The following is a 14,098-nucleotide window of genomic DNA, read 5'->3' as shown; positions in this document are numbered from 1 at the left end:
AGTTGTGTGGAAATGGGAGAGAATTGAGTGACTGGAGGAAAGCCTGGGTTGCACTGTCATTTCTCTCTAGCTTTCATTTTGTCACATTTACAGATTACATATCTCAGCATTTCCCACACTGACGGAGACTTGGGCTTTTTCTTTTGTGCTTTCAGCCTTTTATGTTCTCTCTTTCTATTTGAAAAATTGTACACACAAAACCAGGAAGGTAAAATTCAAGTCACACCAGGAACTGATTATATTTATTTCAGATTTTCAGTTACTGTTATGCAACATCTGAGATAGTAGTGGCACTCAGTTTAAGAAAGTGCCACCACTGAATTTCAAACACGCACATTAGAGTAAAAAAATCCTTTCTGCTGCATAATTTTGCATTTGAGTGGTTATTATTCACCAGCTCCCAATCACCTTTAAAAAAAAAGTTTAAAAAATGAATAAAATACAAAGAATTCAAAATCTGTCAGTATATTCCACATATACTTTTAACTTCAACACTGGACCACTTCAAACACAGTCTCAGGCTTTAGACATCTATATGCTTTTTGCAGTCTGGCTGTTCCTCAGACCAGAGTGACCGTGCAATTTTTACATTATTTTAAAAAAATGGCTTCAATTGTTCAAAAGTTCTTCCTCTATTTTTTTGTTTTTTAATAACCTCACTCTTCTGATAATATTATGCAGTGCTGCAAATAGTGCTCACTTAGCATCAAATCAAAGATCCTTTCTTTTCTATCCCTTGTCCTTTGTCATCTGCTGCCTAATTAACAGCAATAAAAATCATAGAAGCGGGATATTTCTGTTATTTATTCATGCCGATTACCCCATTACATTTGTGTGTCTCAGTAAATATTCTGTCAAAATACACTACCTCTGGCATATTGGAAATTGATTGGGTAGGGTTTGAAAACACCCTTCTGGAGATGAATTAAATAGGAAGACTGACTGAAAGGCTGAACGGTTATTGTTTACTGATTACCTTGCGGTCACGGAATCCAGAGCGTTGCTTCTTTTTTTTCTCTCCACCTTCATCTTTTTCATCATCATCTCCACTGCTGGCCTCCACGGATTTTTCTGACTCTGTTTCGGAATCTGCATGTCTCCCAAAATCCGGTTCCTCTCCAACTGGCTGTTCAGAGTGTCGAACAGAAGAACCTGCATCTGCATAAGCTCTGGTTTTGCAAAAAAAAAAAAACTTATCAGATTACAGAAACAGATCAATACCTGGGGGACAACTCAATGTTATCTGACAAGATAGTTAAGTTCTGCAATATGTCTTAGTCCCTCTAGTACCAAATAAATGTAGCAAGGTATGTAGCATACTGCATTTGCTACATACCATACTGCATACAGTAGCTATGATGCTAAACAGACTGAAAAATAGAAAGGCAAAAGAGGCAGGAGATTATGTGCTGTGTTTTGCTCATCGGTGCAATGCAGAGAGGTTTACCACAGCATATTCCCAGTTCACTATTTTCCTGACTAAACTGAAATTGGAATAATAATAATAAATAGCTGGGTCTGTCTGGAGCAGGCTGAATAATTCAGTTTAATGAGACACATTGAAAATGAAGCCTAGGGTGAAGGCCTGGAACAGTCTCGTCCCATCAGTCTCAAATGCCCTGAGGCGCCATCCATCAGTCTGCCTCCTGCAGCACAGTCAGTGTGTCCCCATAGAGCTCTAACGTTAACACCTTCTCTACCACGTTGTCTTAACTAAACACCCACCTTTAAGGCAATGGATAGCCATAAAAAACATAGTAAGCTGGGGAATCAAATGTAACATGCTCAAAAGTCAAACTGCTTTTAAGTACTGGGCCACAAGCAAATCCTAGTTTACTGAACATCAAGCTCTGTTCACTGGATGGGGTCTGTAGCAGATAGTGCTAGAGTTTAAACACATGATGGAAAAACCACTCCAAAGAAAGGTGTGCCATTCAAGGGACAGAAAATCCATAAAAAATAAAGCTGAAAAAAAAAAAAAAACATGTTTCAATTGAATACCCAGTCATGTCACACTGTTTTAAGCAACACCAGAGAGGCCTGAAGCCTATCTGAAGTGACACTGGGCGAGAAGCAATCTGCACCTTGAACAGGTTGCCAGTAAATCACAGAGTTGTTTACATATCAGCTTGCTTCAAATTGCTTCCTCAGGAACAATTGCAGTATTTTTTTAAGTCCACCATTATTTTAACAGCAGTAAAATGAAGCACAAGGGTATATAAAAAAAAAAAAAGGGCCCTGCCCTACCTTTTCCAGAGCAGTCCAGCACTAGCAGACACACCAGTTACCCCAGCTAGGGCTGCCAGCATCAGCCTTCTCCGGCCAGACTCTCGCACTGCCCCGCTGTGATAACGCCGAGACAGCTGCGCGAGCCCCACCGAAACTGCGGACAGTGCCCGCAAGCGGAACATCCTGCAGACACACAAGAGTAAAGGTGAGAGAGACAGTTGACACTCTTGTAGTATTGGTATGTACAATGACAGAGAAAAGTGTGATACACGCTACTCATTCATGGGTTTTTCTATTTTGTATTCTAAAAAACTATTAAATAATTCCACATTAACTATGTCAATACAAAAGATATGAAAATTGTCACCTTTGTACATAGTTTCATTAATTTTATCGGTCTCAGAAATTGCCAATTAATGGTACCTCAGATTAGAGGCCACATCAGTGCTTTGCAGAGTTTAAGTAGCAGACAGGTCTCAACCGATAAATAAAGCTCAGAAAGCTCTTAAGGAAATCAAAGACCAAATACATATGCCAAGTTCTTATTAACTTCTAAAGAGAAGCAATGAAAGCATCCTGACTGGAAACATCACAAACAGGTATGGGATGTGCACAGCAGAAACTGAAAGACTGCTGTGGGCAATTAAAACCTCTGAGAATATCCCAACCACCCATCTACCCACCAAGTGGTATCAGTGAGTTCAGCCCAGTATCCACCCTGCTGTCATTTGGCAAGCAACACAGAAGTATCTGCTGCTGCATCATCAGACTTCAGAGCAGTTTCTTTCCTCAGGCTGTGAACATACTGAATTCATCCTGCATAATGCAGGATAATTAAAATTAATCTTGAATCTTGAAACAACTGTACTGATGAGGCTGTGCAAATCAGGTTTCATAGTCAATGTGTTGCAAAGAAGATTACTAAGAAGACTAACCTGGGTCAAAATAACACATAGGTGAAGGTCCACCCTCTGTGGTTCCTGCTCAGCTCCTATTAACACCCACCTCTGTATATTTAGTGACAAATTTAAGCTTTTTTAACAAAATTATTACTTATTAAAGCTCTTTGATTAAACTTATCGGGCAACTGAATCCTTATACGTGTGTGCACTTATCTTTCTTAATAGCCTTAGTTAAGTTGGTAAAGACAGAAATCTGTCTTGGTCTTTGGAGTTGTAGTCATAGTAGTACCATATTTTGAAATTTTTGATTCCAACATGCAGCACACATATGAGGTTTCCACTGTGGGACAGGAATGCTTGACTATGGCAGAAATCATAATTAGGATTTGCTGAAATTTAATACAATTGCTTGAAAAAAAAAATTGAATGGTATTGTATTGTCCTGTTAAACTGGCCATGGGTGGGGATCTAAGTGTGACTGGTTGTTGGCTCCAACCCCAGCCAGCCCCACACTGTTACCCATCCCTGCCAGCCCCACCCTGTTACCCACCCCTGCCAGCCCCACCCTGTTACCCTGGTCAAATATGATGGTAAGAAAATAAAGGATCAGGCAGATGGATGAAGTATACCGCAAGATCCTCTCAACATTGTAAAGCTAGCACATAGATACCCTAGTACTCAACACCTACCTTGTCCAATTATAAACCATGGAAGTCATAGGTAAGGATTTGGAGAATTTAGCCAAAAAACTAATTAACAATAATCTCAACAGACAATGCTTAGGACAATGGCAGGTCACCCTTGGGATCCGTCTTCACAGCGCACTATTGGCAAAATGGCCCCTTCAAAAGTCAATGTAGAAATGCCCTGGATTCGTCAGACACATCAATTAATAAACAACAGAAATCAGGGATAAAACTAATTGCCACCAGCGCAGCTAAGCTCCAGAACTTCATTTTTAACTATACTGTTGCTTAATTCTTCAGTGTCACGGAAAGATGATTAACAATTAAGAAAGGAGCTACTGGTGTGTATCTGTAGCTCCCATGTGTGCACTTTTCAAACTATATGATGGAGGAATTAGCCCCATTGAGGCTCAAAGCTACCACCTGTCAATATCCTATTAACAATTCAGGCACCAACTGTCAAACAGACTCAGCAGAAAGAAAAAAAGAAGACATGTCATATGCTAATTGGAGTGTTCAGCAGCCCATGACAATAGGGACTGCAGGGAACAGTGAGCACGCATGCACATTATTATATTTTGTGGGAATGGGGAAAGCCTGATGCTAAAGGATTGGCACCATAACTTAACAGAAACAGACAAGACCAAAACTCACAGTGTAACAAGAAAGCCTAAGTTCTTGGTGTTACAGAGACCTTTTTAATACCTTCCCAGTATTCACTAGAGCAGGGCTCTTCAACTCCAGGCCTCGAGAGCCCCTGTCCTGCGGGTTTTAGATGTGTCTCTGCTTCAACACACCTGAGTCAAATATAGAAGTCATTAGCAGGACTCTGGAGAACTTGACTGCATACTGAGGAGGTAATTCAGCCATTTGATTCAGGTGTGTTGGATCAGGGACACATCTAAAACCTGCAGGACAGGGGCTCTCGAGGCCTGGAGTTGAAGACCCCTGCACTAGAGTATATGTAAAGTATATAAACATCTTCAAAAGGAGACATCATTAACATACATATGACATTGTTTTAGACCACAGTATTGTACCAATACCAGTAATAGCTGTGTGAGAGGCAGTGAGTGTGCATACCTGTGCCCACATGTTCATCCTCTGAGTACCTTTACAGCATTTTGAAATCAGAACTACTCATCAAAACAGCAGTTGCCCAAATGCTATTTTCCACTGAGTTATCTAACTCTTTATTATCTATAAGTTACCTTAATCAATAAATCATTATGCTCCATTCATTTTCACAAAACTGCACTCACTTTATTTTTTGAATCCAACACATTTTCATTAGAGCATTTTGCTTTAACGCCTCCCCAAAAAGCTCAATGCTAAGTTCAGCTGGAGCTAAGATAAGAAGCGATCCAGAGCCAAGAGATTAAGGGTTACAGAGCAACTCGCGTTTCGACATGTCCCCGGGAAAATCACACGACTTCTAGGGCCACCATTTGTATTTGTCTGCTGTGGTGTTAGGCTCAGTGTGTTTTGTATTGAGTGTCCAAAGGTTTTCTGAATATCTGCGAGAATGACCACAAAAGGGGCTCGATTTTGCCGAGCCATCAACTGCAGCAGTAACAGCAAGACTTCCATTGATCCCAGGATGGATCAGAAGTACAGAATTCATCGATTTCCTACAAAAACAGAGGTGAGCATCAATGCTGTGAGTCACTGAGTCAGTGTGGATTAGGGCTGCAACTAACTACTATTTTGATAGTCGATTAGTCATCGACTATTGAAACGATTAGTCGACTAATCGGATTACGAATCACATAATTATGAAATGGCACTTATTTAGCTCTCAGCTTTTACATTTAGCATAAGGTTATTTAAAATGTGGTAGTAAACACAGATTAGATGGATAAGTCATTCAAAAATTTTAATCAGGTTTGCTGCTGATATAAATTTAACGGTCCATTTTTCCAACCATAAAAAAATATATATATATAATACTTTTTCTTCCCTGTAAAACAAAGTTGCACAGTTTCACCAGTAGCCGCCATGACTAAACATGCCGTTGCATGTGTGAAGCTTGTCAGAGCAAGACGGACAGGAAGACGTCTCACTCACTTAAAAAAAAAAAAAATCATCAGTAATAAAAAATATGACTATTATCAACAATTAAATTCGTCACCAACTATTTTTACTGTCGACTACTGCCGACAATGTCAACTAACCATTGCAGCCCTAGTGTGGATGGTGATAACTTGAGTTCAATCTGATGATAAATGGAGAAAAATAAGGGTCAGTGAATCAGAATGGCTGTCTGCTGATTTCAGAAATGTTTGTGAAACATTATTTAGATCCCATTCACAGAGGTACTCTGTTAGTTCAATGTATTTATACTCAATACTCTAATACTACAATAACATGTGAGTTCATCCCTTGACAGCTCTGGCATAAAAATACATAAAGATGCTTATTTATTCCCAATATTGTCACAGTTACTGATTTTCACCCCATCAGCCCTGCAACCCTTCAGACAGCTGACAGGAGCCAGCTAATCAACAGCTGGTTATAAGCTAACTGTGTACCAGCTAATGTTAGGCCCAAGTGTCCTTAAAAAAAAAAAAATATATATATATATATATATATATATATATATATATATATATATATATATATATATATATATCACTTTCCCTCTGATAAACAGTTTGATTACATTCTCAGATCATATGAGAGTTTATTCGGTCAGTGTCGAAGTCGTTGACAACATTAGATCCACCTTGAATAACACCTTCAGTAACACCGGCTAACCATAGCTAACTGCACAAACACAGAAGTCCTACTGACGGAGAAGTCCTCAACAACTCACCTCAGTACTGCTGTCATCGGACAGAAGTGAGTTTCTCTTACTCATTGACCTGCAATGGACTCCTTTTATAAAGTTTTTCAGCCTCCTCCAGAGTAAACAGTTGTGGATGCTCCACAGCCGCATTATAAGATAAACAGTGATCACAGCCTGCACATTACGCCAGCCAGTGCGTCTGAAGGGACTCTGGGGTAAAAATGTTAACTATTGCAAAATAATTAATTTACAAAAATTCTTTTTTTATTCCTGATTTTTTTATTTATAAGTGTTGATATTATTAAAATGTTAAAACAAAGTCGGTACAGGAACGTTTGTACAAACAGTAGTAGATACATGGCGGCTGGCCGCGGCCTATGAGGTACAGAGGGCTATAATTATATTATTGTACAATTATGATATTGATTCTCATGATTTGCTTTATTTTCTGTTATAAATATATAGAGTTTGTTATAAACATATATGCAGTCTTAGCACAGGTGGCTGTCAAAGCACTTCTCCAGCTGTCAGTTTCAAATCAGTGTTAAAACTTTTTCCCTTTTTTTGTTTTAATTTTCCCAGAGCCTTCTCTTGATTCTTTTCAATTCTTTATACCTGATTAAAAGAAAAAAATATGACCCGAATGAAATGTTTACCTTGATCAGAGATCTCTCTGTGTGTAGGCTTGTGCTAATTATAAACACCAGCTCTGAACAGACAAACAAATATGGCGGACGCTAGTTTAGGTTTGGGCCGCATTTGGCAACATCACAAGCCTAGTTGCTCAGTCTCCCTTAATCTCTTGTCTCTAAAGCGATCTAAAAGCTGAAATGAGGTCTCCAAAGGTGAACCTATAAAGGGATCGTCACAGCTGTCAGCAGTGAGCTTTCATTCATCTCACAATTACTAAGGGTCTGTTGCCCAGTGTGCCATCTGTGGCTGTCCAATGAAGGTGTAGGATGGTTGTAAGCTATCCCCTAGCTCCACGTTGCTTGAATGCAAGTTTCCTGAGGCGTGAGAGTGCTGCTGCCTGGGACACTCATTTTGAATATATTTGCAAGTCCAAATCAGACAGGCATGTATCCCCCACTACCTCCACTATGTTTCTTTGACATTAAATTTTGTGTGTAAATTATATTTACATTTAAATGAATATATTATTAAAAATAAAATTTTGAATATTTAACACACCCACTTTTGGCATGTAATTTTGATCTCAAACCATCCATCCATCCATTTTCTTCCACTTATCCAATTCAGAGTTGTGGGGGGACTGGAGCCTATCTCAGCTGCCATAGGGCAAAAGGTGGGTACACCCTGGACAGGCTGCCAGTGTGTCACAGGGCTTGTGATCTCAATATTAACCAAAATAATCATAACCGTATTTGCCATTACTGAGCAGCTTTGCATGGAAAAACATCTTCCAGGAGAAAAAAAAATAAGCAAGGAAAAGGGTTAAAGTTTTGCATCATGCTTAACAAGGAGTACAAATTACTGTCAGTAAGACATGATACCACCAAACAAGAGACTGGTGCATGGTAGCAAATGCCCAGGAAAGTTAGGTAACAATTTTTAGGTACAGCGATTTAGATTTCTTTGGCTTTAACAACTAATACTCCATAGCTAGCACAGCATCTGGGTGGCTACAGTATCTTCCTAGGTTAACAGATTTAGACCTGAAAAGCTTTTACAGCACTTAAACAAAACCCGATGTAATCAATTCCAGTTATTCCCCCCACCCCCACCCCCAAAAATCAAAAAACAAAACAAAATCCTCACAAGAAGCCAAGTGGAAAACCACTAATTGGTAATTAGTCTAAAACCAAAGATGAACAGATGCTGACTGACTCCAAACATCTGCCAGTCTGATGGCAGGTAAGTTCGTCCTGGCTAGAGCACTATTTGCTCTGCTGCTAAGTTACAGCTACCAAAGAGGACAGGCTTTCACTCACTTCATTTTTGCCTTTTCACAACAGAGACTGTATAGCAGTTATTAATACCCTGAAATTTTCCAATGTACAGCTTAACATAACAAAACAAAGCCAAACAAAAAAAAACTGTGATGAGAGGAATGTGGTGACACCACCTTGGGAGTGGTGTTGCAGCAAATGATATCTGGGCACTGCTGACTCTAACAACTAGGGCTGCAACGATTCACTGACGTAATTGATGACGTCGACTACAAAAATTAGTCGACGTGGAATATCAGCGTCGAAGCGTCTTATTTTATAACCTATTCATCAATTTTGTTCCACTTATCATGTGATTTTGTAGCTGCAATACACTAGAGGAAGATATGGGGGCAGTATTGCCTCCATTGTCTGCCAATAACAACAACACCAGAGGAGGGTGGAGAAAATGAAAGAAAATGGAGACAGACTGTCAAGAGTGTGGAAGCATTTTACAAAAAAACAAAATAAAGTTGAATGCAGAGCTTTCCTTCCACGGCAGCATCACTGCAATGCTGAGCGGTTAAAACACCGGCACCCTGGAGCTGTGACGTCAGCTCTGGTTGGATAAGTCTTAGACAGTTAGTGTTAATGTTTGTATAGTAATGTTTCTGTTCGTTTACCTGTCGGAAACAAGCTGGAATATGTTTGCTAAGCAGCACCATTTCAGTTACGTTAGCTAACAAGTGAAGGACAATAGGAGCAGATACGTTGGCTCCTATTTTTTTTCCTGGCATTAATATTAGAGTTCATTCTGAGTAGCAGGGTTATTATAGTTAACGAAAACGAACGAAATAACGAAAACTGAAATTGAAAAAACATTGTCGTTAACTGAAATAAATAAAAACTATAATTAAAAGGAAAAAACGATAACTAATTAAAACTGAATTGTGAGTTTACAAAACTAACTAAAACTAACTGAAATTATCGATAAACTGACTTTCATTTTAAGCCTTGTGGATTGATATGAAATCATTGTTTCCGCTCTCGGAGTTTAAGCTGGGAGCGCCACAGGACAACTGTGTGAGTGCACATGTGCGTGCGCTCACCGCGCTGGTCCGCAAAGTAATAGCTGCGGTCTGCCGAGAAAGCGGCAGAGTCCCGTATGGAGGTTCTTTGAGTACAAACACCTGCACACGACCACAAGGTAATAACACACACAATCCAGCTACACAAGCATAAATGCGGACATGAGGTCGGCAACTTCTGTAGGTTGTGTACAGAGGCCGCAAAGACCCTGCAGGTTTAATTAGCGAGCATCTAACCAAGCTAGCTCCAAAACAGAAGCAGCTTCAGGTGGTGAGAACATCAGGATGCAGCTGGATTTGAGCTTTGACTCCTTCAAAGAGTTTGTTTTTGTTTAACACCACATGTAGGCGTTATTAATCTGCTGCACTGATGCTGAAGTTTATTGTGGAGTTTATTGTAGAATTTATTGAGTTTGGGAGTTCATGTTTTTCTTTGTTTCTCCCTGTTGATGTTCATGTGTGTCCTTAATATTACACAAATTTAGCATGTCTTGTGAACAGCTGGTTGTTGAATATATTTCTTTAAACTGTATCTTTTGTCAACTTTTCATTACACAATAGTCACTTTTGCGCCTTGAATCTTGCACCTGATTAGGTATGAAAATACTAAAACTAATACTGAAACTAACTGAAACTAACTAAAACTAAGCATGAAACCGAAAATAAAAACTAATAAAAATGAGCAAAACCACTCTGAAAACTAATTAAAACTAACTGAATTAGAGAAAAAAAAGTAAAAACTAACTAAAACTAAACTATAATGTAAAATCCAAAACTATTATAACCCTGCTGAGTAGTAAACCTCTTAAAATCTTTTTGATTTAATTTGAAGCCTTATTTGAACTTTTGGGAAGAGGCCATTTTTATTTATTTGCACATTATATTTTAATTTAAAAATAAAAATTGCATTCACTTTTGTTTATTTGAGATTTACTGTCATGGTCACATTAATGTTAAAAACACATTTGATTAGTTTCAAACTCGTATTTTTATGGGTCATTATTTTAATTGTGAGAAGAGACAACAAAGTGATGTTAGCAGGTGGGCAGGCTTGAACAGGTGAGGTAAGATTGAAATAACCATTGACTAATCAACTAATCGATAAAATAATTGACAGAATCTGCGACTACCTAAATAATCTTTAGTTGCAGCCCTACTTACAACTATGACAGAGTGTTCCCTTTACTGTATCTTAAGGAATTTGGAGTGATTTTACTTCTCAGTGGTGCCTTGGTTTTTATTCACTTTTGGAAACAAAGGTAGTAAGGTGTATTACTACACTGCAAAATATGGAGCAATAACACTTTTGCAAAATAAAAACATGATTTGAAATAATAAAGTCAAGTTCAGAAAAGCACAACACATAATCCACATGCATTTGCCAGATGAAATTAAATAAAACAATGGGCTGAACATAAAACACAGATTTAAATTTCTTGATCTCTTTGACTTCTAGCTGCCAGCTGAGGACCAGTTAAATAATGCTTGCTTAAATCTTTGAGATACATCTACCAAGTGAAAAAGAAACATTTTTAAAGGGAAAGTTATTCCCGGTCTATGTAATCTTCAACTGGGAAGTCTAAAGCTTGTAGAGATAAGAACTCTGGAAAGGACATTGGGACATTATCATGAATAAAATCAGTGAGCCACACTACACCAACCTGGTCATTTGTTCTGTCCAACTTTGCAGACAAATGAGGTAGTCAAGACCAAAATTTGCTTCCCCTTCATATCTATGTGGCATAAATACATTTATCTGTGGTTCTACTCTGCTCTGTTTTACTGTGTGTTCTGTATAAATGAAAAATATACACCTTTCATCTGAATAAAAGAGAAAAAAAATAAGAGAGAACCTTAGGGGAAAAACAGCACTGGTGAGGTGCCATGTTTCCCCACCCACATGGCAACCCTGTAATTAGTAGCACCAGGAAGGGTTCAGTCTGATCACAAACCAATGAACAGTCCTTCATTATCACATTTGCAGGTAAATGCAAGTAAGCCTCTTTTGAATTAAAAAAAAATCTATAATTCAAAAATTTTCATCATTTGAATTATCATCTGCTATTACAACTACTTATATGTAATGGAGGTACATACTTGGATTACAAAATAAAAGTAATTGTAAGCTGTTATAGTTACTGATAAAAAAAAAAAAGTAGTCGTAGTGCAAAAAGTTGATAATTATAAAAGGGGTAAAATCTGACAAATTCTTTCTGGTGAAACAACATTGCAATCATTTGCATCATTTCACCCTGCAGGAATGCCTTTTCTTGGCACATTCTTGGACAAATTTGAATGCGAGACTTCAATTCCTGGGGTACAACATGCTCAAACTTTGACTGGGTCTATCTGAAATTCAGCAACGCTGGTCTCCTAATCAACTCAATCAATGCAACTTGAAAATATATTAATTCTACAGAACATGCTTTAATTACTCATTAAATGCCATCCGGTTATTACAACTTTATAAATCTAGTGTCAACCCCCTGATATACAAAGCAGGCAACTTCTCTAGTGCATTCATGAGTAGTTAAAAACACTAATTCCCCTTATATTTAAAGTATTCAGTCTAATTTTTTTTTTATTCAACATGTTTTCATTACAGCATTTTGCTTTCACACCTCCCTAAAAGCTCAATATGAAGTTCAGCTGGAGTTAAGATGACAGAAAGCGATCACCATAAATATGGTGAAAATGCACATTAGAGCTGGACCTGAAGAGGGAGCAGGCAAATCAACATCCTCAACATGCACCCCACTTGACAGCAATCCTTTAAAAAGAAAAAAAAAGGAAAATATGCCATCATCTAAACGGCCTGTGGCACTAAAAATAATATTTTATGCCCTCAGTTGAGACCAAAGATTCATTCCTCTCAAACAATAGGAAATTTGGCAGTTCCTTTGCTGCTTGGGGATGTTTTTTGCATCCAAGCGGTAAGCATAAACAGAAATTTGGGATTGTAGGAGTACCGAGAGCACTCAAAATAAAATTTAAAACAGTCTGCATGTCTGCCTCAGTACCTCATGGAAGAATTCCAAAACAACTGAAGCTTTCAGAAACTGTATATCATCAGGCAAGTGTATAACTTGGTCAGGACTTTCTCACATGTTATGACTCCCACCTTTGCAGCAAAACACTGGCTACCTGTTAGCTGATTTTAAATGTATAAGAATTACTTGTAAAGCCTTACATAGCCTTTTACATTTATACACGCTTGTGTTCCTCAAGTCAATCCAAAATTTATAAAAAATATATACACAAAAAGACAACAATGCAGATGATAATCAAAAAAGTTAATCAATTTGATACTGTGGTGATTCAAAAGTTAATTATTAGCTATTTCTGTCCAACAGGAATATCAATTGCATGAACATATATGTTGAAACTGTATGTACTGAAAGCAATAGGCCAAGGAGTTTAACCTGGCTTTAACAAAGGTAACACATTGATAAATCTGAAGATTTTTTTAAAGAGCGTTTTAAGTGTTTTGAGTCACCTAAGGTCTCCTGAAAGTGTGTATTGTTCCCAAATAAATTAGGAAAAGGCTGCTTTGAGTACAAGTTAAAATTTCAATATGATATCGCCCACTGCTAACACACACAAACACACAATAGCTAGCTGACATAAACTAGCTCAGAAACACCCCGGTTAAGATGATGTTGTGTTGTTTGACATGTTAAAGCAGAAACATGAAGCCCTAAAGTTGTTCCCATGATAGACGGTGACCCCCATGTTTTGTTTTTAGCCGTAAATTAACTTCGTTGACAACAGCGTGAGGTATTACAAGGTTAGCAGTGACCTGTCTAATTAATAATAATCTATACGCTTCTATCGTTAGCCACTTGTTAACGTCAATATTTCGCTAGTTAGTCCAGCAGTCGTGGGGCAACTCACGCTGGCTAGCTTGCTAGTTAACGTTAGGTTTAATGGCAAATGCTAGCTCAACTAGCTGCTATCTCATCGTTTTGTTACGCACTGCGTGATTACAGAGCTTTTTGAAAAAGCTGATAGGAGACACGGTTACTTACATAAGCGGCGACAAAAACACCACTCAGTCCAAAAATAATAACTTCACCGTTTCAGAGTACGTCTTTACCCAGTGTGTCTGCAGGGATGGAGCGCCACACTAACAGTTCCGTGTTTCTCTACCAGCGGTGCAGAGAGGGGGTGGGACAACACCTCCTTACAGCCCCACGCTTCTCACACAGCCGCCTCCTGTCATCCCTCCCAGCTTTTGGACGGAATTACAGTGTAAGCAGCGGAAAATCAAAGGTCCAACTGGGACTTCTAGTCGAATGGGCACATTATAGTCCCCTATACAACAGTTTGCCACCATATATAAAGCTCAATATAAAATTTATAAATTGGACATTCCTAGTATTTGGTGCCATTTGAGTCCCCATGACAGGATACAGTGTGTTTTGTATAAAAATTGACCATTATTTATTTCTAAAATACACCCCACCCTGCGTGCGCACCATAGAAAACTATTTTATACTTTAACTTTTATAACTAA

The 14,098-nt window shown here is 38.4% G+C and overlaps 1 protein-coding gene across 4 annotated transcripts in view; it reads right to left on the bottom strand.

Moving 5' to 3' along the window:
• micu1 (mitochondrial calcium uptake 1) overlaps positions 1-13,819 on the bottom strand; it is a 38,944-nt gene extending 25,125 nt beyond the window's left edge. For 2 of the 4 annotated variants that reach the window (XM_030747782.1, XM_030747783.1), the window contains exons 1-3: positions 13,611-13,759; positions 2,248-2,412; positions 977-1,169 (exon numbers count right to left, since the gene is read on the bottom strand). In XM_030747782.1, coding sequence (XP_030603642.1) covers positions 977-1,169; positions 2,248-2,412; positions 13,611-13,612 — 360 coding nt within the window. In that variant the 5' untranslated portion in view covers positions 13,613-13,759. Of the gene's footprint in view, positions 1-976; positions 1,170-2,247; positions 2,413-13,610 lie in introns of all 4 variants that reach the window. The other 2 variants (XM_030747781.1, XM_030747780.1) reach the window with 2 other exon arrangements.
• Between the last annotated feature and the right edge of the window lie 279 nt (positions 13,820-14,098).

This window comes from Archocentrus centrarchus, chromosome 15, assembly GCF_007364275.1.
Source record: "Archocentrus centrarchus isolate MPI-CPG fArcCen1 chromosome 15, fArcCen1, whole genome shotgun sequence".
Classification (NCBI taxonomy): domain Eukaryota; kingdom Metazoa; phylum Chordata; class Actinopteri; order Cichliformes; family Cichlidae; genus Archocentrus; species Archocentrus centrarchus.
The sequence above is the reverse complement of the archived record's forward strand: the minus strand, read 5'-3'. Positions and strand labels throughout refer to the sequence as shown.